General features: G+C 52.3%; 12 protein-coding genes across 12 annotated transcripts in view; 5 read left to right on the forward strand and 7 right to left on the reverse strand.

The window, feature by feature from the left end:
• PV08_10729 (uncharacterized protein) overlaps positions 1-2,321 on the reverse strand; it is a gene marked incomplete at both ends in the record, with an annotated part of 3,474 nt that extends 1,153 nt beyond the window's left edge. Inside the window, one exon of the mRNA XM_016385043.1 lies at positions 69-2,321. Within this exon, the coding sequence (XP_016231645.1) occupies positions 69-2,321 (2,253 nt within the window). The remainder of the gene's footprint in view (positions 1-68) is intronic.
• A 1,367-nt stretch (positions 2,322-3,688) lies between these two features.
• On the reverse strand, positions 3,689-5,569 carry PV08_10730 (uncharacterized protein; the record flags this gene model as incomplete). The annotated part of the gene is made up of 4 exons (XM_016385044.1): positions 3,689-3,985; positions 4,046-4,626; positions 4,681-5,112; positions 5,170-5,569. 4 exons carry the CDS (start codon positions 5,567-5,569, stop codon positions 3,689-3,691), a joined length of 1,710 nt encoding a protein of 569 aa, XP_016231646.1.
• Positions 5,570-6,944: 1,375 nt separating this feature from the next.
• On the forward strand, positions 6,945-7,894 carry PV08_10731 (uncharacterized protein; the record flags this gene model as incomplete). Its single annotated transcript, XM_016385045.1, has 2 exons — positions 6,945-7,460; positions 7,538-7,894. The coding sequence occupies 2 exons, from the start codon at positions 6,945-6,947 to the stop codon at positions 7,892-7,894; spliced, it is 873 nt and encodes a 290-aa protein (XP_016231647.1).
• An 84-nt stretch (positions 7,895-7,978) lies between these two features.
• Positions 7,979-8,869, reverse strand: PV08_10732 (uncharacterized protein; the record flags this gene model as incomplete). The annotated part of the gene is made up of 1 exon (XM_016385046.1): positions 7,979-8,869. One exon carries the CDS (start codon positions 8,867-8,869, stop codon positions 7,979-7,981), a length of 891 nt encoding a protein of 296 aa, XP_016231648.1.
• Positions 8,870-9,760: 891 nt separating this feature from the next.
• On the forward strand, positions 9,761-11,208 carry PV08_10733 (mitogen-activated protein kinase spm1; the record flags this gene model as incomplete). The annotated part of the gene is made up of 5 exons (XM_016385047.1): positions 9,761-9,873; positions 9,924-10,056; positions 10,105-10,171; positions 10,218-10,532; positions 10,586-11,208. The coding sequence occupies 5 exons, from the start codon at positions 9,761-9,763 to the stop codon at positions 11,206-11,208; spliced, it is 1,251 nt and encodes a 416-aa protein (XP_016231649.1).
• A 398-nt stretch (positions 11,209-11,606) lies between these two features.
• On the reverse strand, positions 11,607-13,624 carry PV08_10734 (ATP-dependent RNA helicase has1; the record flags this gene model as incomplete). Its single annotated transcript, XM_016385048.1, has 2 exons — positions 11,607-11,858; positions 11,993-13,624. The coding sequence occupies 2 exons, from the start codon at positions 13,622-13,624 to the stop codon at positions 11,607-11,609; spliced, it is 1,884 nt and encodes a 627-aa protein (XP_016231650.1).
• Positions 13,625-14,284: 660 nt separating this feature from the next.
• Positions 14,285-15,797, forward strand: PV08_10735 (uncharacterized protein; the record flags this gene model as incomplete). The annotated part of the gene is made up of 4 exons (XM_016385049.1): positions 14,285-14,633; positions 14,729-15,156; positions 15,256-15,425; positions 15,485-15,797. The coding sequence occupies 4 exons, from the start codon at positions 14,285-14,287 to the stop codon at positions 15,795-15,797; spliced, it is 1,260 nt and encodes a 419-aa protein (XP_016231651.1).
• A 121-nt stretch (positions 15,798-15,918) lies between these two features.
• Positions 15,919-17,977, reverse strand: PV08_10736 (uncharacterized protein; the record flags this gene model as incomplete). The annotated part of the gene is made up of 4 exons (XM_016385050.1): positions 15,919-16,672; positions 16,724-17,079; positions 17,129-17,612; positions 17,670-17,977. 4 exons carry the CDS (start codon positions 17,975-17,977, stop codon positions 15,919-15,921), a joined length of 1,902 nt encoding a protein of 633 aa, XP_016231652.1.
• Positions 17,978-18,862: 885 nt separating this feature from the next.
• Positions 18,863-20,594, forward strand: PV08_10737 (uncharacterized protein; the record flags this gene model as incomplete). The annotated part of the gene is made up of 4 exons (XM_016385051.1): positions 18,863-19,053; positions 19,107-19,169; positions 19,221-19,654; positions 19,708-20,594. 4 exons carry the CDS (start codon positions 18,863-18,865, stop codon positions 20,592-20,594), a joined length of 1,575 nt encoding a protein of 524 aa, XP_016231653.1.
• A 265-nt stretch (positions 20,595-20,859) lies between these two features.
• On the reverse strand, positions 20,860-22,758 carry PV08_10738 (uncharacterized protein; the record flags this gene model as incomplete). Its single annotated transcript, XM_016385052.1, has 5 exons — positions 20,860-21,012; positions 21,116-21,298; positions 21,397-21,436; positions 21,582-21,870; positions 21,987-22,758. 5 exons carry the CDS (start codon positions 22,756-22,758, stop codon positions 20,860-20,862), a joined length of 1,437 nt encoding a protein of 478 aa, XP_016231654.1.
• An 894-nt stretch (positions 22,759-23,652) lies between these two features.
• Positions 23,653-24,865, forward strand: PV08_10739 (uncharacterized protein; the record flags this gene model as incomplete). Its single annotated transcript, XM_016385053.1, has 5 exons — positions 23,653-23,908; positions 23,962-24,106; positions 24,160-24,237; positions 24,295-24,376; positions 24,437-24,865. 5 exons carry the CDS (start codon positions 23,653-23,655, stop codon positions 24,863-24,865), a joined length of 990 nt encoding a protein of 329 aa, XP_016231655.1.
• Positions 24,866-24,938: 73 nt separating this feature from the next.
• PV08_10740 (uncharacterized protein) lies at positions 24,939-27,513 on the reverse strand (the record flags this gene model as incomplete). The annotated part of the gene is made up of 7 exons (XM_016385054.1): positions 24,939-25,602; positions 25,656-25,820; positions 25,871-26,095; positions 26,164-26,296; positions 26,351-26,550; positions 26,604-27,090; positions 27,135-27,513. The coding sequence occupies 7 exons, from the start codon at positions 27,511-27,513 to the stop codon at positions 24,939-24,941; spliced, it is 2,253 nt and encodes a 750-aa protein (XP_016231656.1).
• Between the last annotated feature and the right edge of the window lie 283 nt (positions 27,514-27,796).

Here is a 27,796-nt window from a genome sequence, read left to right on the forward strand (position 1 = left end):
CGGCGCCTATGGCCTCTGCTAGCAGAGCCTATAGCAGCTCCAGCAGCTCCAGCAGCTCCAGCAACGACCGCAGCCGCAGCCGCAACGTCCGCAGCGTCAGGACCTCTTTCGTCAACCGCAGGATCTTCGGCCGTAGGATCTTCGGCCGTAGGCTCTTCTACTGCGACTTCGGCAACAGGATCTGCCTCAGCGGCGGGCTCCTCTGCTGCAGGTTCCTCAGCGGCGGGCTCCTCGACAGCGGGCTCCTCGACAGCGGGCTCCTCAGTGGCAGGTTCCTCTGCTGGGGCATCTTCTACAGGAGCAGCTTCTTCGCTCGCAGGTGCCTCCTCGGAAGAAGCTTCTTCTGCGGCCGGCTCTTCACTAGATTCGCCTTCGGCAGAAGGTTCTTCAGGAGCAGCTTCTTCGGCGGGTGCTTCCTCAGTGGGTGCTTCTTCGGCGGGTGCTTCCTCAGCGGGTGCTTCCTCAGCGGGTGCTTCCTCAGCGGGTGCTTCCTCGGCGGGTGCTTCCTCGGCGGGAGTCACGTCACCCGCAGGCTCCTCAGTAGACGCCGCTTCAGCAGCTGGCATTTCACTAGTTGGTGCTTCTTCCACAGTCACTTCTTCAGTTGGCGTGTCTTCTTGTGGAGCCTCTTCTGATGAATTATTGTCACCTGCATTTTCTTCGGTAGGGGCATCTTCTCCCGTAGCTTCGGTAGATTCTGCCGCTTCAGGAGCAGCTGCCCCGGCTGATTCATCTGGGGTCTCTTCAGCAGCGGGCTTTTCCTCCTCTGCGGGCGCGGTGTCGACCGCACTAGCTGTGTCAGCCTCATTGGGCTTCTCTTCAGCGACTTCTTCAGCTTCTTTTGCTGCTTCATCGCTCGCTTCTGGTGCTGAGGCATCTGCCTCAAGGGCCGCCTCGTCGGCTGGAGGCTTGTCATCGCCCCCAGAGATTTCGTCTTCATCCCCACTGGTAGGAGTTACAGCATCAGGAGAGGGTTCATTGTCAGCTCCTTCGGCCTCTCCTGATGGGGTTGCTTCATCTGTGGGTGTTGGCTCTGTAGCCTCCTCTGCCGGTGCATCAGGGCTACTACTTTCGGCAGGAGCATCTTCAGGAGGGGGTGTCGCTTCCTCAGCGTTGTCAGGACCGGTCTCTGTATCCGCTTCCTTTTCTGGGCTCCCAGTACTGTCAGCTTCAGGCGTTGTCGCCGCATCGTCTGCAGAATCTTTTTCTTCTTCAGCATCTTTCTGTTCCTGTGCAGCGGCTTCAGTGGCGGTTTCTGCTGGCGGATCGCTTTCTCCGTCGGGTGATGCTTCTTGAGATGTCTCTTCAGCATTACTCGTTGCCTCTGGACTCTCCCCGGAGTTGACTTCTGTGGGAGACGCTTCTGATTCGACTAGTTCTTCAGCTTGTGGCGTTTCAGGTGAGCCTGGTGCCGCTCCATCGCCCTCTGAAGGTGTATTGACGGCTCCATCAGCTGATTCTGATGAGTCTCCATTGTTCTCCGGTGCCACCGTTGGAGTCTCCTCGGAATCATCTGCCGGCTGATCCGCATCGATAACAGTCGTATCCGGTGGCTCAGGGCCGGCGCCGACCTCAGACATGGCCTGCTCCAGCACTTCGGCTATTTGCTCTGGAGGGGCGTCTGCTTCTTGCATCTTCTCTACTATTTCAACCACGGTTTCTCCCTCTGACGCCTTTGCATCATCGGTCACCGCGTCTTTCGTTTCGTCACTTGCAGCACCACCATCAGCGGCTACTTCGGTTTCAGTCTCGTCTGGTACTGCTGCCGGGCTACTTTCAGTAGCCTCTGGAGGCGTGTCTGACGCTTCCATGGCTGTAACAGCCTCTTCTTGAGCGGCTTCGTCTGACTCTGGTGCAGAAGTTTCTGTTCCTTCTATGATCCTGCTATAAGAATATGACTTATCATCACTAGAAGCTGCCATACCTAGGTCTTCAGAGGGTTCTTCGGGGATCAATGAGTCGTCTAACACTGCATTCGCCGTTGAACTTGTCTCCGCGCTGTCGTCCGAAGTAACACCGGTGTCGTCTTCCAATATTATTATCTCTTGGTCACAGTTAGTGTGCGTCACAACGGTTGTTAGACGTGAGCTCTTGCCTTCTAGGTCTTCTGGTGGCAGATCTGATGCCACCTTTTCGCTTAACACTGGCGACCCTGGCCGGGCCTCGAAACTCTTGAGAGAGTCGTCAGCAAATGGAGGATATGGAAAACTTTCTTCAGGCGGGACGATGGGGTGGGAAGAAAACGTGAGGGTATTTCTGTCAAAGGTTCTCCATTGAAACACAGGAAGCTGAGCATACTGAAATTGGTACGGCCGAGGCATTCTGAGTTGAGATGGGCTCGAGGCCCCGAGGGTTGTGTCTGTTCTGGGTTTTATTCTTTTTCTTCCCTTTCTTGTTTTTGCCCATGACGGGGGAATGGGCACAGCTGAGGGGGCTTATATGGTATTCCGAGTGGCCCAGCGCGTCGGGGCTCTCTGTCACACCTTCAGGCCGGGATCACGAGTGTCACGGAGGAATGGCAAAGCAATGATGACGTGACAGTACCTGGTCGAATGGTGTCGCTTGGGTACATAGGCGGAAAAAGCAGAAAAGACGACGCAGCAAGCTCAAAGGAATGGCAACGGCTCAGAACTTTGGCAAGAGGCAAAAGAGCTGGATGGTCGAGCAGTGACCAGATCTCGAGGCCAGGGCACGATTTCTGCTCTGGCAGTCATCTTCCATCAAATCCCACCTCTTCTTCCAATTGTAGAAGTGGAGAATTCTGCAATTGGGCCACGTTGGAGCATGACAGCCGTTGCTTTTGCGCAAGTGTCCGGCCGGAGTCTTTCGCGAAGGCAATGCGGACAGCATGCAGACATAGCGTTGCTCGAAAAAGATAGAGACTGAGTCAGGATCAGACAACTGCAACTGGGACTGGAATTATGTAGACTGGGGTCCGCAATTGGACCGGATGTGCAGCAGTACATTGTTGATTGGGCCGAGTGGGTGGCCGGAAGTGACACTTGTGTTGATGCCCAACGACAATACCATGGCTTCATTCGACGGGGACACGCAGTCGAGGCAAAACCCAAGTCTAGCCGGGGTTCGTCTTGTAGAATGGCCAAGTCACCGTCGTTCAAGGTTCCCCAAGTGAAGCACTCTGCCTGAACAGTCGAGACCACTTGAGACCAGTTCGTGGTGCGACGTGGAGGAGTTCACGGAGACACAGGAGGGAAACGCACCATCCCTGGCCGCAGCAGCGCTAGATGATGCATTCCGCATTCTGCCGACGTAAGTTCTTGAGGACATGTGATGGGAGACTTGGCTGATCAACAGAAAAAGAAATGCGGGATGAAGATTTGATGATCAAGACAGAGAGATGAGAGAGTTGCACAAGGGGCGAAGCGAGGGAACAGCCCAAGAGGCGCCTATGCCCCCCCGTAGGTTGCGCAGTTTACCAGGCCTTCTCGTCTCTCTTTGGCTCTTCTCTTCCCTCCGTCCATCTCTATCGTCGCCTCACTTTCAGTCACAACACCATATCATTCGATCTCGCCTTGTACCCTGAGGCGATTGTAACCGACTTTGCAGACGCCACGGTGGTCGAGTGCATTTGATCACGTGCATGTTAATCTTTCATTCACCCTGGGTACGAGTATTCGTTCACAGAGGCGCAGTCTACACAATTCTTTCTGTTCATCAGCATCATTCGTCAGTCAAGTTCTCTGTCCATCTTCTCTCGCCACCGAGGGCCGAATCGTTTCATGGCCCATATCACCGATGCGCCAGACAGTGTCCAGATGCCCAGAATAGTAAAGAGCCAGCCATTGCCAATGCCCGAGATGATGGGAGCCCCAACAATTGCACCAACACACGACAGGATATTTCGGCAAAAGTTGTTCAAAGCGACCCCAGAAGATGATCGTCGTGGCATGAATTCCGTCAACATCGTGGTCGACATGGCGAAAATAAGCATGGACCCCACGCCGTAGAAAAAGTTGGCAAGCATCTGTACCACGTGTCAGTATCTCGTACCTGCATCCGAGGTTCGCGCCCGAGAGTGACTCACGGGAACTATCCAAAGTACCCCCTTCTCAGCCGTCCAACCGTACCAGATCAAGGCAACAGGATAGAGTAGGGCACCAAGCCACGCGTTCTCTCGCATGCGATCCTCCGGACGAAAGACCAGTTTGCCGTTCTCGTCTATCCGACGTGCCTTCAGCGCCTCCCGTTTCATGATGGAGTCCATCCACCTGCCGCCAAACATGCTGGCAAGCATGTATCCAAGGGAGTTTGGGATATAGAGCAATCCAATGATAATGGTTGAGAACTCATAAGGCGGCCTCTCGAACGTATACTGGACACTGATGTTCAACACGTAGAGCGAACCAAACGTGATGGCCGAATAGTAAACCGTCAACAGGACCGGCATGAACCTGATGTACAGTATGACCCGCAGTGGATCTACGAGCAACATTTTGAGCACTTTTAGGTACTTTTTGCTGCTTTGCTGGACAATCTCCCGGGTCGAGGTCCGGCTTAAGGATGCCCCTGGTTGGTCAGAAGTCTCATTTTCGGCTTCGTCAACAACTTCCTTCTGCGCTTTGAGGGTTTCTGGGAGAGCGAAAAACACAAAAACCCAGATCAAAACTAGGGTTTGGTCAGTCTCTCCTTTTCATTGGCAACACTTCCACGTCTGCTTACCGCCGTAAATCACAAGTGCCCATTGAGTGGCCCTCCAATTCCAATGCTGTCCGAGAACGCCACCCACAATCGGTGCCACCAAGGGGCCACAAAGAGGACCCAGATAGAACGTGCCCATGGCTCGTCCCCTTTCTCTCGATTCCCAGATGTCGGCTATGGTTCCCGCACCCACGGCCTGGACAGAGGCAGCAGCACCTCCTGAAAGCATTCGCATAGCGACCAGCATACCAATCGACTGGGATTCGGCGCTGATCACGGCAAAGAGGACGAAGAGTGCAAAGGAGACGATATAGATTGACCGCCGCCCGAATACCTCCGAGAACATTGACCACCAAAGCGGGAAAATGGCCATACTCAGCATGTACAGAGCGACCGACAGATTGGTTATGGTGGGCGTCGAATTGAGATCTTTAGCGACATCGTCAAGGGTTGCTAGTCGGACCAGTCAGTAGTGTGCCGGAAACGTCGTGCCACCGAGACCGAGCTTACGCAGAATGATAGCACTTCCAAGGGGGGCAGCCGCGGCTGCCACTGCAACGATGAAAGTAATGAACCATTTTGTCGAATCTTTGTAATCGAACGGCTGGGTGACCTCCGCAACGAGGGCGAAGCGCGAAAAGAGCCCACGCCGTTTTGAGCGAGGGACCTTCACGAGAGGACTTTTCGGGGTGATGGTTCTTTGCAAAACATCATCCGCAATTTCAATGTCCTGGCTGTCACCGATTGTAGATTGTTCACTTGGAGCCGCCGAATGAGTCGAGTTCATGGACCGCACGTCGGAGGGGACCTCATGCTTTTCTCCAGCCTCTTTCTCATTGTCCTCGTTGGTACTTGGGTTTACGGACGTCTGCGGCAGGGCGGAAATCTTCTCGGGGCTATCTCGAGCCATGTGTAGGGACTAGATTGCGCACAAACGCATAAGCACGACCGAGTTGATTGTCGTCCACTGCCAGAGTCATCACTCTCGTATATAGTATATTAAATCTGCTGAAGGGCGCGGTGAGTAAGCACGGTTATATGCAAGCCATGCGCATATTTCAGCATTCGTCAACACTCTCCAATGCAACTGTAAGTCTTCAAGAATGGCCAAAACTGAAGAAAGAAAGGAAGACTGCAGCTGGAGACCGCAAAGGGCGTGTCGGCATGCGCGACACGATAGCCACAGGCAAGCAGCAGGACATCTCCATCCCCACCGGAACTGTGCAATAAACTAAAGGACCAATGACGACGAGAAATTGGAGGGGTCAAACCACAGGTACCGAGTAGAAATCGAGGAAGAAGACAACTTGTAAAGAGGATATTGTGCCGTCTTTGCCGTAAGCCCTGAAGATCATTGGAGGAGGATGAGAGCGAAAGTCGGAGAGCCGCTGATGTACTTGGACGGAAAGATTTCGACTCCAAGTACCTCGGCCTCGATACAAGTGAACGCGGGTACCAACATCTCGAATGCGTGTACCTTTGATGTTTCTCCAGCGCAACCTGAACTCAGAGATGCAGTCCATAGTTGACGGTGAAGTATCGGCCATAGAGTATACTGAATCGGCATCAATAATCCCTGGTTGAGGGTCGATCATATGGCATGCAATGAATGGTTCTATTCTCGCCAGGCCTTTGGATCCGGTCGTAGTGCCGAAGAATGTAGCATATAGCCGTAACGCCGTCGTCCACGTCTCATCTTTGCAGCTGCTGATGAGTGATTTTTCACTAGAGCCGCAGCTTCAATGGATGTGCCCGATATCGACAATTGTCCAGCCAATATCAGTAACACAGGGTCAACCTGATCATCGTAAAGGATATACGTGCAGACACAGCAGTGTGATGTGGTCGTCCTCTGAGTAGAAATCGGACCAATTACTTTTTCGTTGCGGGGATGGAGGAGGAAGAACATTGTCGAAGCTCCCTGTACTGCAGATGGCATACTGCATCTCGTCAGAATATTTCCAAATCCCTCCAATGCTACCTACACCAAGCGTATCACTAATCTTCTCATTGCTTGAAACCCTTCTCCTTCATTTCAGGTCAACTTGGTGCTTACGGTGCTTACTGAACACCATCTCATGAGAGGTGCAGCCACGAACACAGGTTTCTTTCGTCAAAGCGCTCTAAAAAGTAATTCTCTGTTACTCTTGGGTTCTTCTACAAGAACCGGCTTCTCTGTATTACAATCAAAACGCACACTCAAGATCCCAACTCATCCCCAGATTCATAATCGGCGCCAGCATCTGCATCCAGCCGCAGACCCCTGTTCTCGGTCGAATTCCACAATGTCTGTGCCTGTGGGCGGCCTTCGAGATCTCCCGATGGAGGAAGCTCGAGCTGCACTTAAGAGCCATTTCTCTACGTACCAAGGACCCAAGTATGCTGAAGGCTGGGCTCAACTATGGTCAAAGGGCGACTTTCTACCTTGGGACCGTGGAAATCCGTCGCCCGCTCTGGCAGACACTCTGTCAAACAACACCGACGTGATCGGCCACGCGTTGATCGAAGAGGACGGACAGACGCGTCGGAAACGTGCATTGGTTCCGGGTTGCGGTCGGGGTGTTGATGTTCTACTTCTACAGAGCTTTGGCTATGATGCGATTGGGTTAGAGTATGCTGCAGATGCTTTGAAGGCTTGTGAAGAATACCAGAAAGATCACGAGAAGGACTATCCGGTCAATGACGAGAAGGTGGGCAAGGGAAGCGCTCGGTTCGTTCAAGGTGATTTTTATGCCGATGAATGGCTTAAGAAGGCCGGGCTCGACAAAGACACCAAGTTCGACTTGATCTATGACTATACTGTAAGTCTATCGGTTGTTGCCTGTTAAACTCGACTGGTTGAAGATTCGCATATCAGCTTCTAACATCTAAATTTTAGTTCTTCTGTGCCATGCAACCACCCATGAGACCAGCCTGGGCCAAGAGAATGTCACAACTTCTGCGTGCCGATCCTAGAGCTAATCTGATCTGTCTGGAATTTCCCACCAACAAGCCCCCCGCGGCTGGTGGTCCTCCGTTTGCGTCTCCGCCAAAAGCATACCTCGAGCACTTAAGTCATCCGGGAGAGGAAGTCAAGTATGACGCAGAGGGCAACGTCAGGATGAATCCCCTTGCACCGTCGAGTCCAGGAGGCCTTGAGAGAGTGGGACACTGGCACCCTGCCGATACGCACCAGGTAGGCAAAGATGCCGAAGGTAACGTGCAAGACTGGATCTCGGTCTGGAGACATCGATGATGAGGAGTGGAGGAGGTATGCCCAAATTCTCAGCACATATTCGTAGGGGTAAAAAGGTCGCCGTATGCGAGTATCTTGTTGATTTCAAGTTGCCACGCTCTTTCTGAGAGCGTTGTAGTGTTCACCCAAGCCAAAACTGTGTTGATAATATGCAAGCCACACGTCCGAATCATCCGACTTGGTCGACCCTGAGCTGATCTTCTCAACGCGGCCATCGGCTCGAAGCACGTTGATGTTGATGTTGTACGCTCGAGCAATCGCCTGTAACTCGAGTTCGCCTCCCCATTCGGCGGTGTCTCTGATCCGCGCCACGTATGAGTCGAGTGGTTCTTCCATGAATGCTGCAAAGTCGTCGGGATGTGCGGCCATGAATTCGGCCGCCGCGTATCTGACGTTCTGGTACGGCTCTTGTCTGGGTCCGGATTTTGCTACCTGTTCTGAAGGCATGCTGTGTGCACACGCGGAGAAGAGACAATGCCCGTCGGGACGGATCATGGTTTCTACCAGACTCCGGGCATCCATTTGCGTCTTCATAGCAGCGATCTCCTGTTCTCTTCGATCAGGCATATTTTGTGCTTCTGCGGCTGCCGCCACTGCTTGGGCCTCCTGCTCGGCCGCTCTTCGAGCAAGCCTTGCTTTTTGTCGGTTTGGCTTTCTTTGACGTGGCTGTCCACCTGTAGGAGGGCCGTTGGATACTTCTAAGGCTGTCTGGGCCTCCTCGGATTCGTCTGCAGGAGCGTCCTCTGTGACAGGCTCATCGAGCGTCAGGTCATCAACGGTCAAGTCTAACTGGTCATCTTTCGGTTCCAAAGCATCGAGCTCTGCTTGTTGGCTTTCGGCTAGTTCCCTCTCCAGTCGTTCACATTCGTCATTGACTCCTTTTCTCGTCTTTTTGGTCGCATTTTTCTTCTTCTGGGTGATTCTGGCTTGCAGATCCCGCTTTTCTTTCCGGTGTTTTGCCAGGAGCTCCTCCATGGTGTCGTCTGCTCGTTTCTGTTATGGCACTAGGAGCGTGATCTGGACGATATCAATCTACGATCACTCGCTTTCACACCAACCTCAAGAACGGCTTTCCTCAATCCAGCCTACGGGGACGGGTGTCAGCCATATTTGGTCATGGAGATGTCTGGGCTTCAGAAATTCCACTTTGGCATCATTCACACCTGTCAATCAACCCATCAATCCAGCAGTCCAGCAATCAAGAAAAGTGCCCTTGGTTGCTAATAATAAATTCTTCCTCAGTAGCGCAGTCACGGTGCCCAGATCCCACGCCACCACACGTGCGATCCAGGGCTTTATGGGCGCTTGGCATGATAGGAGGTTCTCATTGGCCGGGGGCAAATCCCCTCATTGTGGCTACGGCGGAGTCTACGACCTTTTGTTTCGGGCCTTTTGGACCTTTGGCGCTTCTGTTGCTGCTTCATCTGCCCCTCCCGTTCTGCTAGTAAACACTGCTGCGCACCCGCCACAAGCGCCAGGAAATCACTAGAGCGGTTGTTGAAACTCGGTTCCCGAATCACACAATATATCTCATACAACGCATCCCTCATCTTCGTCTTCGGTCTTCGATTGCTGGCCACGTCTTACTTCGCAGATCTGCGCCGTGTCTCGAAAGTCGCCCCCACTTCCGACCTGCCCTCGATCACTCGCTCGCCGTAACACAGTTGTATCCAGTGTCAGCACCAGCCCAACTCTATTCCTCAGCCGCACAGACTGCACGATTCAATAGTCGCCAGGAAATCACTTCCTCTCTGTCCCATATCAATCCTCCTGCGCCCTCTTGTGTTCGTACTCTTCCCCAAGTCTCTACCTCTCCTCTGTTCACCCCTTCGCAACCCCTTCGCGCCAGGCCAATCATCAGCAATCATGGGGGACTTAAGTGGGCGCAAGGTGTTCAAAGTCTTCAATCAAGACTTCGTTGTCGATGAGAGATACACCGTCACAAAAGAGTTGGGCCAAGGTGCTTATGGCATTGTCTGGTAAGCCTCCGTGGCATACTTCCCAGCGCTTCTAGCTGACGAGGAGGAAGCGCCGCGACCAACTCCCAAACCGGCGAGGGAGTTGCCATCAAGAAGGTCACAAATGTCTTCAGCAAAAAGATTCTTGCAAAGAGAGCTCTCCGTGAGATCAAGCTCCTACAGCATTTCCGGGGCCATAGAAATGTCGGTTACGGTAGCCCTTCAGTGATGACCTCGGGCTAAGCATCGCAGATCACCTGTCTTTTTGACATGGATATTCCCCGCCCGGACAATTTCAACGAGACCTATATCTATGAGGGTAAGCCATTTCCTCCAGGTATGAGCATGATGCTGAAAACCCACAGAACTCATGGAGTGCGACTTGGCCGCCATCATCCGCTCTGGCCAGCCGCTAACAGACGCGCATTTCCAATCATTCATCTATCAGATTCTTTGCGGTCTCAAATATATCCACTCCGCCAATGTTCTGCACAGAGATCTCAAACCGGGCAACCTGCTTGTCAATGCTGACTGCGAGCTCAAGATCTGCGATTTTGGTCTGGCAAGAGGATTCTCGCAAGATCCAGAGGAAAACGCTGGTTACATGACTGAGTATGTCGCAACGAGATGGTACCGTGCCCCGGAGATTATGTTGAGTTTCCAGAGTTACACCAAGGCCAGTAAGTCATGCATGTTCACCGCTCGCTTGATGTTGGTTTAACTCGCTTTTTAGTCGATGTATGGTCAGTGGGATGTATCTTGGCTGAGCTGCTAGGCGGACGCCCCTTCTTCAAAGGCCGCGACTATGTCGATCAGTTGAACCAGATCCTCCACTACCTAGGCACGCCTAGTGAGGAGACGCTTTCGAGAATAGGATCCCCACGCGCTCAGGAATACGTCCGGAATCTGCCATTCATGCCAAAGATCCCTTTCCAGAGGCTCTTCCCACAGGCTAACCCCGACGCCCTTGACTTGTTGGACCGTATGCTGGCCTTCGATCCCTCGTCGCGTATCTCGGTCGAGGAAGCCCTCGAGCACAAATATTTGCACATCTGGCATGACGCATCGGATGAGCCGGCATGTCCCAAGACCTTTGATTTCTCGTTCGAAGTGGTTGAAGACGTGCAGGAGATGCGGAAGATGATTCTTGATGAAGTCATGAGATTCCGCCACCACGTCCGCCATCAGCCAACTCAGACTCCCACCGGCGCCAATATAAATGTGCCAATTCCCGAGAACCCAGGCCAATGGGCGAAGGGTGCTGAAGACCCCAGGCCCCAGGAGGCTGGTTCCTTTGTTGGCAATGACCTCGAACATGAACTGCAAGCGGGTTCGGACAGCGTAATGAGACGATAGACCCTGAACTGGACTCTCATTCTCTTTCCAAGATTGAAGAGTTTTTTTTGGTTGGAGCTACGGAAAGCTAGCTAGCGATGTGTTGACGCAAAAGAAACTTCAGTCTTGGTTATCACGAATATACTGAAGAAATTGCTTGAGGTTTCCGTTTGGTTTTCTGTTCGTTTCTTGACTTGCCCCCTAAGGATCTGAAAACGTCCATACATTCAGTGGTAGTTATCAACTCTCTATGGTAAAGAGGCCCCGGTATCTTGATTGATGTTGTCCTTCTCGGAACGGGCAGAACAAAACTCCCATGCCATGCAAGACTTTTGAACCGACCCGTATAGAACATGCGATCGCAACATGCACCTTCATCCAATGCGTGCCTCGCAACAGTAATTTAGTCAACCAATCATTCATTCACCATTTCTTCTTTTGAATTTCAACCCGTGACCGTTCTGTCTCGGTTGGCTCCCGTACGTTCTCCGACCACCTTGCTTCTTATCCCTCTGCATGCTGGCGCCCAGTTGGATATCCACCCTGGGCGGCGTCGCGAAACCAAAGCTCTTGGCCACTTTCACCAAGTCGAGCTTGTTCACGTCAAAGACAGACCGCAGACTGTGCGACGCATAAGCCTGGAGATATGATCTGTAGCCGTCTTTTGCGGACTGGAGCGGAGCACAGAAAACGTTAGCACCAACAACGGAGTGACCTTTGACCGTTCTACGAGGGTAAATCAACTCGAGAGGGGAAAGTGAAAAAACAAAATGGAGCCAGGATCGTGTGCGCTGCTCGAACGTACCTTGTTCAAATAATAGTTCTGGGTAATCAGTTTCTCCAACTGACTTTGGATGTTCAACAGCTTCTTCGCGGGGAAATCGAACTCGACGACAGGGACTCTCGCTTCTTTCAAGTGGCTCAGGAACCCGACCTCGCTGGGCTGCAGGAACATGAGACTGCGCCCCTTGCCGTTGGAGCCCCGTGCGGTCCGTCCCACGCGGTGGATGTAATCTCTCGGGTCGTCGGGGGGGTCGAACTGCACGATCCAGTCGACGGCGGGAATGTCGAGGCCTCTGGCGGCGACGTCAGTGCAGACCATGGTGCCGGCCTTTGCGTTGCAGAACTCAAAAAATGTGTTCGTTCGTTTTTGCTGCTTCAGGTTCCCGTGGAGCTCGAGCACAGGCAGGTCGATGTAGTTGAGCAATTCTGCGTGATACTTGACGCAGTTGCAGCTGGACATGAAGACGATGACCTTCTTCTTCAGGTTACGCTTCAGGAAGCTGAAGAGCAACAGAAAGCGTTTGTCGCTGTCGCAGATGACGTAGCCTTGCTCGAGACCTTCGACCGTGCTGTGCTCCTTCTTGTGGTCGACGTTGATGTACAGCGGGCCTGGCCTGAGGGAGATCCGAGCGAGGTCCTCGACCTTGGTCGTTTGCGTTGCCGAGAACAACATTGTCTGTCGGTCTTCCTTGGGCAGGATCTTGACGATCTGGCGCATTTCGTCTTCGAATCCGACCTCCAAAATCCGGTCGGCTTCGTCGATCACGAGCGCTTTCACGTTCTTGTACACGAAGCCTTTAGTGTTCTGCAGATGGTCCAGGAGGCGGCCGGGCGTCGCGATGAGGAGGTTGACGCCCTTGGTCAATTTCTCTGCTTCGGCGGATCTGTTGGCTCCACCGATCACAATGCCAAAGGTTTGAGTGTGATGCGCCATCAGTTCACGTGCGACTCCGAATATCTGGAGCGCAAGTTCGCGGGTGGGACTGACGACGACGACACCGGTGCCGTTACGAGGCTTGAAGCGCAGGGCGTGGAGCATCTCGATGGCCGGGATGAGGAAAGCCAGTGTTTTTCCTGACCCAGTTTTTGCGGCACCCAGAACATCGCGACCGGCTAGCAAAGGGGGTATTCCTCGTCTTTGGATTTCCGTCATCTGAGTGAAGTTCATATCCGTGAGGGCTTTCATAGTGCGCTCGGACAGAGACAGGTCGCTGAAAGATTGTGGCGTGGCATCAGAGCCAGGGAGTGAGGGGGCGACGTCCGTGGGTAGATCTGAGTCTGCAGCTGGGTGCTCAGTGCTTCTGTTAACCGTATCAGTGGCTTCTTCGAGTTCAGGACCGGCGGTGTCGTCCTCAGCAGAGGATCCGTCGTCGCTGACGTTGGCGTCATTCTCTATCTCTGTGCCGTTTGGAACCTTTGTGGACACTGGTTCTTCTTGTTCTGACGACTTCCCTCCCTCGCCATCATCAGATTCATCGTCGCTGGTATGTGAAGTTTTCCGTCTCTTTTTGCTCTTTTCTCTGACTTGATCTGTTGAAGGATGGGTTTTCTTCGTGGCGGCTGAAGGTGCTGCGACCGCAGTCTCTACTGATGTACTTGCCAACTTCGCATGCTTCCTCTTTCGTTTCTTCGACTTCTCTCCGTGAGGATCCATTGTTGCTGTTGTTAGGTAAGGATGGGCAGCGGCTGTGTTTTGACGAAGTCAATGTCCGAGTATGGGTTGCAACTTTTTTTTGCACTCGGGCTTATGCGGTGATAACGGAGACGAGGCTAACCGTATTAGTGTCTAGTGTCTCAGGAACTTTTCTGGCAACTGAGCCGAAGCATATGGATCTCGAGTACGGAGTACGGAGTACGACATGTCGAGATACGGCATTGATACATGCGTGGTGCGCGCCTTGTCGCTGCGGGCCGCGCACCTTCGCCTATCTAGCAAAACTTGACGGGTAAGGCACTACCAAACTCAGAACAGTACTGCCATACGGATACGCCAAAGTCGGGTCAATCCACAAAGTAAAGCCTCTAACACCTCACCACACGACCGTTTCCAATCAGATTCGAAATAATACCATCAACTACACCTGCTCTAGACAAAGTTTACATTCTGAGCTCGAAGACCTCACATGCAAAGAGTGGTGGCGTGAAGGGGCCCCTCTTTCTGTATCTCGCTGAGCCTTTTATCATACAACCGAGCCGACAAAGACCGGGCATACCCTCCATATTTATACATTATCTACTTTTCCAACTTCCAACGCTGGTACATTGTCAAGTTCGTTCAAGGTCAGAAGGTCGGTCGCACTTCGAAACCCACAACATGGCTGGACCAACAGAATTGGAGCCGCAAGTGGCACTACCCACCGCCGAGCTCAGCAGTGTCGACGACCATATCTCGCTGTTACCACCGCTCTCGCGACGAGGCTACGGCCCAGGTCTGATCCTAGTCCTCCCAGCAGACGCACCAACGTATCCTGAAGGCGGCACGGTCTGCGTCAACCAAACACCTCCACCGCTTCTAAAATGGGCGGAGGAAGGGTTCGCGGTGGTGGAGATCCGCGAGGCAGCATTCAAATCTACACGCACTGCTCAGGAAGTCTTCGCGAAGGCGGTCGTCGCTCTAGAAGGATGTGACAATTGCAACGAGAAAGACGGAATCGGTCTTATCGGTAAGGCCGATGATTACCATCCCCTTGTACAACTCCTTATTCCGTAAACATCCACGATACTAATCTCACATGTGTGTGTGTGTGTGCGCGCGCAGTCTACGACGAGAGTCTATGGTCCGAATACCTTTCCGGGACCCAATTTGACTCTAATATCAAAGCAGCCGTCATCTTCGGAACGACGTCTGAGCACAAGTCGTTGTCGTCAACCTTGCCGATCTTATGTCACCTCGCCGGCTCCGCCACATCACCACCCCCCAAAAGCGCCCCGGGTTTCAAAATCTACACGTACCCGACGTCCAACTCCTCCAAGTTTGCTCTCCCATTTCAATCCGACTTCAATGGCGCCGACGAATCCGTCGCGCATACTCGCAACCTGACGCATCTGAAGAAGTACATCCAAGGCGCCGAATTCGACCTCGAAGCCATCTGGGAAGAGCACACGTACTACGAGTTCGCGGACCGGTCGGCAGCAAAGACCATGGGTACCATGGTTCAAGAGCCATACGTCAACCATATTACCACTGTAGGACCACCCTATCGCTGCACTTGCATCGTTCTCTTGACCAACAAACGCATCCTCGTGGTTCGGTACGCTGACTTGACTTCTTTTGCTTGTATGCAGATGACAGGTGGAGTTGGGCGCGAGAAGCTGACGTGGTTCTATCAAAACAATTTTATCCATAGCAACCCCGACGACACGGAGCTTCAACTCGTGAGCAGGACACTAGGAATAGACCGAGTTGTGGACGAGTTCATTTTTAAATTCACCCATGATAGAGAAGTTCCTTGGATGTAAGTTTGTGCACCGGACATCATGCTGGTGCCTACACTAGTACTCACCGCCCCTCAAGGATTCCAGGTATCCCTCCGACAGGAAAGCGAGTCGAAGTTCCATTCACCGCGGTGGTCTGCATACGCGGCGACCGTCTGTACCATGAACACATCTCTTGGGACCAGGCATCTGTCCTCATACAACTTGGCCTCATGCCTGAATACTTGCCATATCCTCATGCTCTACCGGACGGAAAGAAGCCAGCCCCAGGTAAGAAGCTTGAATATCGAGTTCCAGCCGCTGGGATTGAGATATCCCAGAAGATGGTCGACAAAAGCAGTATCCAATCGAACGGGATGTTCGAGTATGAGATCCGCGAAGTGGACGCGTGATACCCTGAGACCAATCAATATATACATGTATACTTTTCATACGTTCAATTTATGCCAGCGGTACGAGTATCATCATCGTCACCGAGAACTCATAATGTTCCCTTTGTCATGCTAGGCATCGTCATTCCCCTCGATGGCTATTCATCAGACCATCAAGAAGCGACTCGACAAGTCTGAGCCTGTCTTCTACATCCCAGCTTTCTCGCCTCCAGAATTTCAACATCTCAATGACCTTTTCGATAGCGTACCGCCATCGCTGCGGCAACAACAGTGTAAGTTTTTCAATTCGTGCGGCTGCGAGAAGAACGAAAGCACTTCTCGTGCAAGATCTCAGCATCAACCATGTGCCATGATGGCGGTATCGAAAGCCTTCTTCGTTCTTCTCGATCCTCTCAACGCAGATCATTAGAGCCTTCTGTACAAACGAGTCCATCATCCCTTTCGATATGGTAGCAGTTCTTTCAGGTGCATCATAATTGACCGCGTATACAATGAAAGGCCAATACATCATCTCATAGCAGTCAAGCAAGTGTCCCTTCAGGATGAATTTGAGCGAGTTGTGCAATCTGCCGTCGTCACCATCGACCGGCGAGTCTAGATCGAGTGCTTGTGGCAGCGAACGTAGCCAGTCTGCGGCCTGCTGTTCAAAGCCGAGAGTCGACTCAGCGATGTCCGCCAATGAGCTGGTAGATTTCGTGTCGTACACGTAGTTCAAGATTCTGTTCCCTAGTCGCCTCAGCGCGATCTCGGCGAGGTAAAAGTACCACACAATCTCCCTCTGAGATCGGAGGCCGTCTGGTGGCGAAGGAAAGAATGCAGGGTATGTCAGATCCCAGATCGAGGTCTCGGACACGTTGAGCTCCAGCCGCAGCTCCCTAAAATCGAGTCAACATGGTCACTATTCACGGCATCAGGCCACATCTCACAGCTCAGACTTGAAGCAAGTCCAATATATACTCTCGCGGAGTCTTTGTTCTCCCTCCCTGTCGGTCTCGGGAGACTCCTTCTCGGTGTAGAACGCTTGGCAACATGCGAGAGCTTGCACGAACATCTTCCACGCTTCCATGGGACGCAATGTCGCCATCAGGTACACTCCTGCGAGGAAGAAACATTGTGCCTCTAGAACGCCAGTTCTGCAAAGCAGCAGGCCCATACGCTTTTGAGCGGCGGAGAAGAACGATTCGGCTTGCTTGAATTGAGGCGTTGTGCGGAATGACGCAGCCTCTTGTTGATGGCCTCCATCGAAAGGGCCCGCTATCGAGCCGTGAGCATATATCAAAAGCTGTTGGCCTGGTCAGAAACGAAGTCTCACACTGTCAGGGAAAGCATACCAATATACAGGACTGGGCGTCCCAGCCGATCCCATTGTACCGAGCATCACGCATGTACCGGTGGATTTTAGCTTCCTCAAGAACAGGATTGTATATGAAGACATTGTTCATGAACCGCGCAACAAGTGTCTCCTCTGCGATATGATCATCGAAGTCTGCAACCGCGGATGGAAGTGGAGGCGCTGTTTGATTGCCGGAATTCAAAAGTCCTTTCAAATCAAGGTTGGGACTTAGATCATCAAACACAGACCATGAGAGCACGCCCTCGATATTCATGTGGAAAGGGGCTGAATCTTTAGCCCGCTCAAGGCTAGGAGAATTCAGGGACTTCAGCCGTGACAAGGTGCCGCGCGCATCTGTCTCGGCGATGCTTGCGGCAGCAGCAGCAGCTGCCTCGTGAGCTTGTCCCCGGTCATTGGTGCCTCTCAGGAGCTCTTCGATGGTGTTCAACTTGTCAAGTATTGCTAAACTTGCTGCATCGAAACTAGTCCCAGTCAGTTCAATCGATTTTTACCGCAGATCTCCCGCTGGCGTATCATACGTGGAATTGTCCCCTTCGGAATATGTACACTCGGCACCAATCGACGAGCAGGAAGAGCAGGAAGGTCGTGCATTGTTGCACTTTGTTCGCCTTATTCGGCACTTCTGACATGCTTGAATGGCTCTTTTCCGCGGATAACTCGACCTGATCCGCGTAACAGGCCGCTTTCGAGACTCAGTCACTCCACGCGCGCCGTCGAGGGGTTCGAAGACGCCGTTGCTCGACTCCGGTAGATGTCCGGAATGCAGAATACCTGGTTCGTACGTCGGCTCGCTAGCATGCAGAATGCTTCGAAGCGAGCTTTCCATGACCACGACTCACCATGCGCTGACGGGGCTCCGCTCCACCTGCACCACGGGGCAAGATCTGGGGAAGGGATATGGGGAGGAAAGATGAAGCTGATGTGCGGAGTGTCGGAAGTGATAAGTCTGTGAGTAGCGGAGTGCTGGGAATTTGTTTTTTGCTGGTCTGCTAAGGGTGGGGAGGTCAGCCGCTCCGACAAGCAGGGCTGACCCGCTCTAACTAGTGACATGAACATGGTTGCAGGTTTCTAGAAGCATTCCAACGCCATCAGTTGCGATCGCGCAATACGAGTGGAGGATCAAAAACGACGGACGATGCGATGGCAGAGGACAGTGGTCGGAATGATTCCCCAGAGGCTAGACAAGAGGCTAGATTCTGGCAACGGGTTGAAGCTGAATGTGCGAGTCGCATCCTTGGAAGCGACAACCAACGGCATCATGGAATGGCAGGGGGAACCGTCCTGTCTTGCGACGTCCCCTTGACTTCTGCTACTACATGCCGTCGCATGCCTGGGAGAATGAGGCTAGGGAGGCGGGAGGCGGGAGGCGGCAAGATTCAGGCGGGGAATATGCGTCCAGTTCAAGCGCCACTGCAACCCAACACTTGCTGCCCAGATCTCTGCTTTTGCACAGTACAGTCATTGTCTCCTGGGATCCCGCGGAGTGCCGGGCTTCGTCTCTCCTCGACTCTTCGATGAAGATGGCTTTCTAGTGGTATCTGGAGATGGTCACCGCTTATTACCACGATGCATTGCGAAGCGGAGAAGCTTGTGAAATGATTTAAAGCTCGTCGTCCTCATACAACTCCTCCAAGCACTCCTCAAGGGGTCAGTGACTTGTCCTCAAAATCACCAACAACCAGCCTCTCAGGAGAATAATCATCTCTCGCCCATGGAGAAGGCAGGTGAAATCCACGATGGCACAAAGCCCGGCGAGGCCATCTTTGAGGATATCGCTCCCAAAGTCGAACAAGCTCGAGTAGCTGCCGAACAGGAGCATCAGCTCTCAGTCTGGGAGGCTCTCACCAAGAACAAGACCGTGGTGTTCTGGTGTGTTTTCTTCGCCTTCAGTGCCGTAGGATGGTATGTCATCTCTCATCAAGTATCTCAGCACTCTCGACTAACCTGAGCTTGAGGGGATTTGATGCACAAGTCAATGGTGCCATGATATCTGTACCCCAGTTCCGTCTGACTTTCGGGTGAGCCGCACGCAAATGTTTGATTCTGGGCGGCAACGTAACACATTCCAGGTACATTTACGAAGGTCAACCAGTCATCCCAGCGAGCTGGCAAAGCGGCTTCAACAGCATTTCAAGCGTCGGGCAATTTTTTGGCGGTTTTGCCTGCTCCTGGCTATCCGACCGCATTGGCCGCAAGAAGTCGTTGCTCATGGGCCTAGTGTTTGTCACGGGCGGCATCTTCGGAGAGGTATTTTCGAGTACCCGGCCAGCATTCCTGATCGGCAAATTGATCCTCGGTATTGGTTTGGGGTTCTACCTCACCATTGGTCCCTTGTACTGCTCAGAGGTTGCCCCAGTGGTCCTCCGTGGAATGATCACTGGCGGCATCAATTTCGCAATCGTCATCGGCCAACTTCTGTCCAATGCAGTCATCAAGGGATTTGGAGACAGAGATGACCGATGGGCTTTCAGAGGTCCTTTTGCTGTGCAATTCTTGTTTGTTGGTAAGCTACAACTGCAACAACCGACTTTTAACACCACTAACCTGTCTAATCAGGGATCCTGCTGGTGGGAGTATGGTTTGCTCCGGAATCTCCATGGCACTTTGTCCGGCAGGGGCAAATTGAGGACGCACGACGCTCACTTCAGCGCCTGCATGGCCAAGACGTGGACGTGACTCCGAGACTTGCCATGATCGTCCAAACTGTCGAGGAAGACATGGAGCTGTCCAAATCTGCAAGATGGATTCAATGCTTTCAAGGGACCAACCTTGTTCGCACCACAATCTCAGTTGGCGCTTTTGCCTGCCAACATCTATCCGGAATTGTCTTCGTCCTTGGCTTTTCGACCTACTTCTTTGAACTAGCAGGTATCCAAACCAGTCATGCCTTTGACCTGGGTGTCGGTGTTACTGCTTGTGGTGTTGTCGGCGTCATTATCTCCTGGATGGCAATCAACACACTCGGACGGAGAAAGCTCTTCGTTGGGGGTATGATCGGCATGACGATTGTGCTCGTACTCATGGGGATTCTTGACGTTGTTCACACCTCTGCTGCCCGCTGGGTACAAGCGTCTTGCACCGTCGTGTATGCTCTCATTTACCAGATCACCATTGGCTGCATCGCATTTGCTCTCCTCGGCGAGGTTTCGACTCCGTCTCTCCGCGCGAAGACCGTTGGACTGGCTACCGCTTGCCAGGCTGTCTTCGGGACAGTCATGAACATTGTCGTACCGTACATGGTTAATCCAGACAAGGCAAACTTGAAGGGCAAGGTCGGCTTTGTTTTCGGAGGTGCTTGCCTGCTTGGTACTATCTGGAGCTACTTTTACGTCCCCGAGCTCAAAGGCCGCACCTTTCAAGAGATCGACCATCTATTTCACCATCGCGTTCCACCCAGAAAGATGGGACAATACAACCTGGACGAAGTTGAGGATGCCTTGTAGTAGTAGTAGTAGTAGTAGTAGTCAGATTACCTGGAGTTGTCATTGAAGGCTGTCGCCAACCCAAAGTATATGATTTTTCGAGCATGATCCTGGAACACGGAGTTCCTACGGCCACATGCCTCCCCTTATGGCGTCGGCACATAGTGCGCAAGGCATAGTGTAACAGTGGTACGGGGCTCGTCGACTGCCGTGTACCATGTCCTGTTGTTCTATCTGCTCTGTCTATGACCTACCAAAATTGGGATGCCAGCCTGACAAAGTAGATTCACACGTCTTCCTTCTCCTCGTACTCGACAGTTTCCAACTTCACCGCATCCACAGGGCGATGGTCATGCACCATTCTCGCCGCAAGTGCCGAGTCTCGAATCTCTGGCTTCGCGAAGATGAGGTCGATTTCTTCCAGCGTCTTTCCTGTAGTCTGTAGTTCACAACACGGTCAGCGTCAAACCTCTCAAACACCATCTCACCATGAATAAAAACCTGGTCGTCATGACGTGGTGGGTAGGAGGCGCCAAGCTTACCTCCGGACACAAGAAGTACACAAACGGCACGGCAACCGCGCAGGACAGAAGCATCCAGATCCAGATCTTCCACCCGACATTCTGCAGGGCAATGCCACCTGCAAACACCGTGATGAAGCTGAAGAGCCATTCTCCAAACGCGCCAGCGGCGCCGCCGAGATGTCGAAGCTTGAGGGGTGCAATCTACAAAAAGAACAATACCACGTCAGTATACGTCGCCAGTGCCGAGAGAGAGAGAGAGAGAGAGAGAGAGAGAGGAGGGACGTTTGCAAACAACTTACTTCAGGGCCATATAGCCAAGGGACACCTATCCATCCATAGCTTTTGTTTTTGGAATAATCAAATCAGCGGGTCACTCTTCAACAGATGTTCTTTCCCAGTACACTCTTTTCTTTTTGTAGTAGTGTACTGTCATGCAACGGAAAGGAGACGAAAGGAAAGGAAAAGGAAGGACAAGACAACTCACCCAAACACAAAGTTATAAATCACGATCATGGCGACGGCAGTCCACTGCATGGCGAGCGAAGGGTTCGGGAGGCCGATCATGATGACGAAGATGAGCATGCATACGGTCAAGACGGCAGCAGACCACATCAAAACTTTCCGTCTGCCGACGCGCTCAATCGTGGCCGGAAGGAAAAACGTCCCGGCGGCGAACCCGGTGTTCATGACGGCGGCGAGCAGCTGTGACAGGAAATCCGAGAGGCCGACTTGCGAGAAGATGACGGTCGAATAGTACACGGACAGATTGATTCCTAGACGGCACACACCACATTGATCAGCGACGGGGACAGAAAAGAAATCCTCCTCGGAGGGGGGGGGGGGGGGGGCCGGAGGTCAGGACGACAGGGAAAGGCGGAGCAAGCAATACCCATCATCTGTTGCAGCGACAAGATCATAAACGAGATCCTGATTCTTCGTCCGGCTCTGAGGTCACTCCTGTCCCAGATCAAATCGATCGGGTTGAACTTGTGCTCGTCCTCTTCTTCCAGCTTGATGGACGCGAGGATCTCCTCTCTCATGGCTTGCACACGCGGGTCGTCGCGCGGTCGGTCGTGCAACCTCTCAATGATGTCGTCGCCCTCTTCCTCCCGGCCTTTGGCGTAGTACCAACGCGGCGTGTCCGGTAGGAACCACATGCCGACGATCGATATGCTGGCAAAGGCGGCCTGGAACGCAATGGGGAACCTCCAGGACACCTGGTTCGACATGCGCGTGAAGCCGAAATCCATCCAGTACGCGAGCGCGACTCCCGAAATGAGCCAGACACACTGGATCGCGACCTCGGGCCCGCGTTCTTTCGAGTCGATGCTCATTTCGGCCATGTAGGTCGGCACGGAGCAGGAGATGAAACCGATCCCGAAGCCACAGAGGACACGGCCGATGATGATCTGTGGGACAGACCACGCCGATGCCTGCAGGCTGGCCCCGACGATGACGAACGCGTCTCCCATCAGGATGCACCCTCGGCGGCCGAGGGGCATGCCGAGCATTGTGACGGCCAGAGAGCAGACTGCGGCCGCGAGGGTGTACGACGATGCGATCATGGGAATCACGTACGTGCCTGTAGGGTGGTTTATTGCGTCGAGGAAAGGTTTGGTGGTCTGCACGCCGCCGAGGACGCCGGCGTCGTAGCCGTACATGCAAAAGGACTGTTCGTATCCCCCGAATCGTCAGTGATGAGACTGATAAAGTTGGAGATAAAGACTGAAATTCAGCAAAGAGAGTACTTACCAATGAGCAGCACAAGCTCATTACCCGGTAAAGGGTCCGCCCTCGGAGGGATGTGATGATCTTCATGGCGAACAAGGGAAACTGGAAAGAAAGTATACGGGATAGATATCTGATACAGTGGGAATGGGAAGAGGATGGATGAGAAAACACGGTGATGAGAACCGTTGATGTGGACGAGCAAACACGTCTGATAGATCCATATATATATACATGATCTCGGTAATCTGGAGATATCCCCAGGATTGCTCCAGACATCAAGTAGCCGGCAAAGGCGAGGCTGATGGTGACATCTGATTGGAGTCGCGGTTAGAGGGTCATATCCACCCCCACATCCGCACGGGTTTCGAATCCCGAGAGGCAATTCACCATGTTTCCCAGGCTGATTTTGCAGATCGTGCTGAGACGCCCCCGAAGGATGGACCAGTACGAGTAGCCTTTATTGGATTGTAAGGCCACATGAGTTGGAGAAGTATCCCCTATTGTCCAGAAATCATGAGGCAATTCATTCTCCATTTCCGCATATTGTACCTTTCAGCGGGAAATCAGAAGCCGTGGGTAGCTTGTACAAAGATCGCGTGTCTTCCACTTTCTTAGCTTTGATTTCTGGCATTCACTTCCAGGACAGTTCGTAAACATCGGTGTCTCTTGCAAGTCGGTTTTCTTCTGTGGGGATCATTCAAGACATACCCGAGGCTTACATCTCATCCAAGTAAGTAGTTGCCGGAACGTGCCCCTGGCCTGTTGTGCTTTTGCGGACCAATCGACAAGCACGATATCGCCACAGTTGGATAACCCTGACAACCATGGAGATGCATAAGATCTTCACTGCAGCCAGAGTATGGCCCAGACGTATGTGGCTGGGGACAAAGTGTCCATACCGGACAACATCTCGTCCAAGACAAAGACACGGATCGTTTTCAACAACGCAAGCGATATTGACCAGCCAGTCTGTTGGATCCCAGGGCCAGAAGCTCACGTTGGAAGCTGATACCGAGAAGTTCAGAACGCACTCTGTGCAGGATCTGTTATCGCTCAAAGGGAGAGTGACCATTGTCACAGGTCAGAAGACCCAACAGGGCTCTTGCAAACCACCGAACTCATTTTCACTACAGGAGGCGCCCGTGGAATTGGTCTCGCTCTAGCCCGAGGCACTGCTGAGCTCGGAAGCGATGTTGCTGTACTTGATATCCTCGAGAAACCAAGCGATGCATTTCATGACTTCCAAAAAGAGCTGGGTGTTCGTGCAAAGTATTACAGGTAAGGGTTTCCTTCCGGTGATAGTGACGCTTGCTGACGATATTCGGCTTCAGAACAAGTGTAACTGATCCGACAACATTGGCCCGAACGTTCGAGCAAGTCGTTTCCGATTTTGGCAGAATAGATAACTGGTACGTTCGTGACATCCTGAGGCATTCCCTGCTGACTTGACTGACTTGATCTGCTAGTGTGACTGCGGCTGGAATAGTGGTCGATAAGCCATTTTTAGAAACCACAGCTGAAGAAGGCACCAATGTTCTAGAAGTAAATGTGTGTGACCCTCTCAATCATCATCATAGTTGTCAAAACCGGCTAATGTAACACCGCCAGGTGATGGGCACATATCTGAGTGCTCAGTTGGCTGCGAGACAGATGCAAGTACAAAACTCAGGGGGGAGCATTGTCATGATTGCCTCGATCGCAGCGCGGTCTGCCCTTCCTGCACAACACCTGTCTATCTATGGAGCTTCCAAAGGGGCGGTCAAAGGTCTTTGTAGACAGCTCTCGGTTGAACTGAGTCCGTTGAAAATTCGGGTCAACACGATATCACCTGGCTATATATCGACCGAGATGACGAGTCGTTTAGCGGTGACGAATCCCACATTGCTCTCTGTGTTCAATTCCGCGGCTCCGCTTCAAAGGATAGGGGATAGGGCAGATCTCAAGACTGTGGTTGCATACCTTTGTAGCGAGGCTGCGGCGTATACCACTGGTACTGATATTCTGGTGACTGGAGGATTGCATGCTGGGCGTTTGTGAGAGGATGAATTCTAGGAAGAGCGTATTGACTGATGAAGAGGATAAATCAAGGCCCATTCTGTGGATTTTTAAATCAAGGCCCATTCTGTGGATTTTGAGGTGGTAAATGTGGCAACTCCAATGAGTTGAACCCGGTCCAGAATAGACTGTCAAGGGAGAAGTCGTCGTAGGATGTATCAAAGAAATTCAAAGGCGCAGCCGAGTCAAATGATGGATCAAAGTTAGAAGCCCCAAAGTCTTCGAAGGGCAATAATTCACTCTCAGGCATAGTCGAGCGTCTTTTCCTTTGGGAATCAGCATCGAAGTCCTGTCCGTCATGCCAAGGATTCGATCGCTTTAATCTGGAGCGGGACCTCTTCAAGAGATCGCTTTTGATGCTCATGATCACTTCAAAAGCTCTTCCAGCGTTTTTGAACGAGAGGCTCATCTCGCTGAGTGCCTGGCAGCAAGTTTCGAGATTCTTCCATGCATTGTCGCTTTTTGTTTTGTCCAGGGCACCACATGCCGTGAACACATGTATGAGCGTGCCAGTAAACAGAAGATGCACAGCCTGTATGTTGATTCTTCTGAGTCCGTATAGACGCCGGTATATATGGACCAACCTAGCGATATCATCAGCAGCGTCTGTGCAGGCATCTCTACGGTTGGAAATCTCCAGCGGACTAAGGTCAATCATCTTCCTTGTCGAAGCAAAGAAAGGACGATTCGTGATAATCATCACGCAGTGATATTGCATGCTAGAAGGATCAGTAAGATGGCTTGCCCGCACGACCAGATGTTGTTGGCTTACTGTAACTGTAGGACATGCGGGAGATAGTATGTTGTTGTGTCGTCGTAATTGACGGAGAGGCTTTCGGGAAGTCCATCCTTCCAAAGTGCCAACGTCTGGCTCATTTCAGTTGCGAAATCGCAAAGTTGTCTCAGGCTCCGCACATCGCCTATTCCATCAGGGTAACTGAGTGTAGTCAGTATATAAGGTCATCGATAATCGCCATACAGACTTACAGAGTCTCTCTTATTGCTGTCATATTGGCACAAAGTTTAATGTTCCAATAGCATAGATCATCGATAGGGTCAAGAACAACGGGCGAGTCCGGAGCTTCGTCGTCATCAGTGTAAGAAGACCAATACTTTGGTTTAGTCCCCATAAGATTCTCCGGGAGTGCCCATCGCACAGTGATGTGCTTGTCGTCCAAAGCAACCGGTCTACCAACATAAAGGCTCCACATCCTAACAATCTGTTATTACTATTCGCTCGTTGCGAGTTTGCAATTTGCAATGTTGGCAACTCCGCTCACCTGTCATGGACAAAGACACCACCCCAGACGACTTTCCGAATAATCTGCTCCTCTCGTGTGATAATACCTGCTTGTACATAGGGCTCGGGGTCCAGATGAAGGCCTAGGTCAACTGCGAGTCTTACTGCCATGCCTACGTGAAAGTGATCAGCCTGATCCCTGGTTCAAGAACGATGGATGAGCTAACCACTGTCGAGCCAACCACGGGCATCCCTTGTCAGAGCAGCTTCTATGCCACTTAGAATGGCAAAAGACTGAACGGTCGAGAGTGTTGGAGCATCCATTTCAAGGTCTAGTAGGGTTTTAGACCTGGTGGCGAAAAAGTCCGGTAGCGGTTCGGGCAAGTGTGGACATTTCCTTGATGTCATGGTGGCTCCTACAGCACACCTAACCAGCTCTTTTGTCAGTGAACTACTCTCCCGTAAGATATTGAGGCTCACATTGCATTTGACAAGACTTCCGAGTAATAGGAGCTGAAGTGGTGGCCCGAAAGGCACCTCCTGCGTTCGCGCCAGAAAATCGACTCCTCTACAACATGAATCGTGGGATCCTCCCAACAAAAGTAGAGCCTGAGGAGATGATCCTCAAGGTCTTGGTCAACGAGATGACCAACCCCGGCGCCATGGAGGAGGTTGGATCCTTCCTGCGAGAGGGAGCGAAACCGTGATCGAGACAATGATAGCGGACCATTGTGCAAGATATGCAAATTAGAAGTCGCGCCGTAGAATCGTAATTGGCCGTCCTCGGCGATTTGCAGAGATCCCATCCGCCCGGATAGTTGATCAGCAAGGGTATCCGATTCTGGATACGGTTGATCTACTTCTGTGGCTGCTGCGTCCACTCCACCGTCAAGGTAGGAGTCTTTGTCATCTAGATCTGGAACGAGATAGACATTGGAGATACCATGCCCGTTGTGAGTCTTTTGATCTGCTAGATATCAGAGAATGCAGACGATTTGGGAAAGCACCCACCTTGATCCTCAGCGCTTGACCAGGTAGAAGATGTGACAACGGCGGTATTCCCAGCTTGGGTCGGACTGAATTCGCCTATGCCATCTTTCTGAACATGCAACGGAGGCGGCCTGGGTAATGGAATTCCATGGGTGCGCAAAAGAGACTCTAGTTGATGACAGTAGGCCGTAAGGGCTTGTAGTCTCTCCTTAGGAGCGATCTTGCGTTTGTCCACGCCATACTGGAAGACGCACTCTTGGTCATACAGTACGCAGTTGGAACACTTAGGTGTAATGCCGTCGCATTTGATTTTTCGACGTCTGCAACCCGAGCAGGCGGTGCTCACATGCTTGCCTTTACCTTTGTTTTGCTCGGACTGCGCGGCTGGCTGGGAAGTCATTGGTGTTTTTGTGTGGCATCCAGCGTCACATCGCAAGGCTTTCCCCAACCGGCATTTGCGGCCCCTCGGGAATCTAATGAGAGCGGACAGACGAAGGTGAGTGAAAGGCGATGGAACGGACGAAGCGCGAGGGGAATCTTCTGGCTTAGCCGTGGTCTAAGAACCACTAAGCTGAAATAGTGATAGTATCCCCAGTAGCCCCAAAATGCGGGGAGGAGCGCAACTTAGCCGAATAGACCTGATGCACAGTAACAAGGTAAGGTCCTCTGGTAAGTCGACTACG

This window comes from Exophiala spinifera (assembly GCF_000836115.1).
Source record: "Exophiala spinifera strain CBS 89968 unplaced genomic scaffold supercont1.8, whole genome shotgun sequence".
NCBI classification, from domain to species: Eukaryota; Fungi; Ascomycota; class Eurotiomycetes; order Chaetothyriales; family Herpotrichiellaceae; genus Exophiala; species Exophiala spinifera.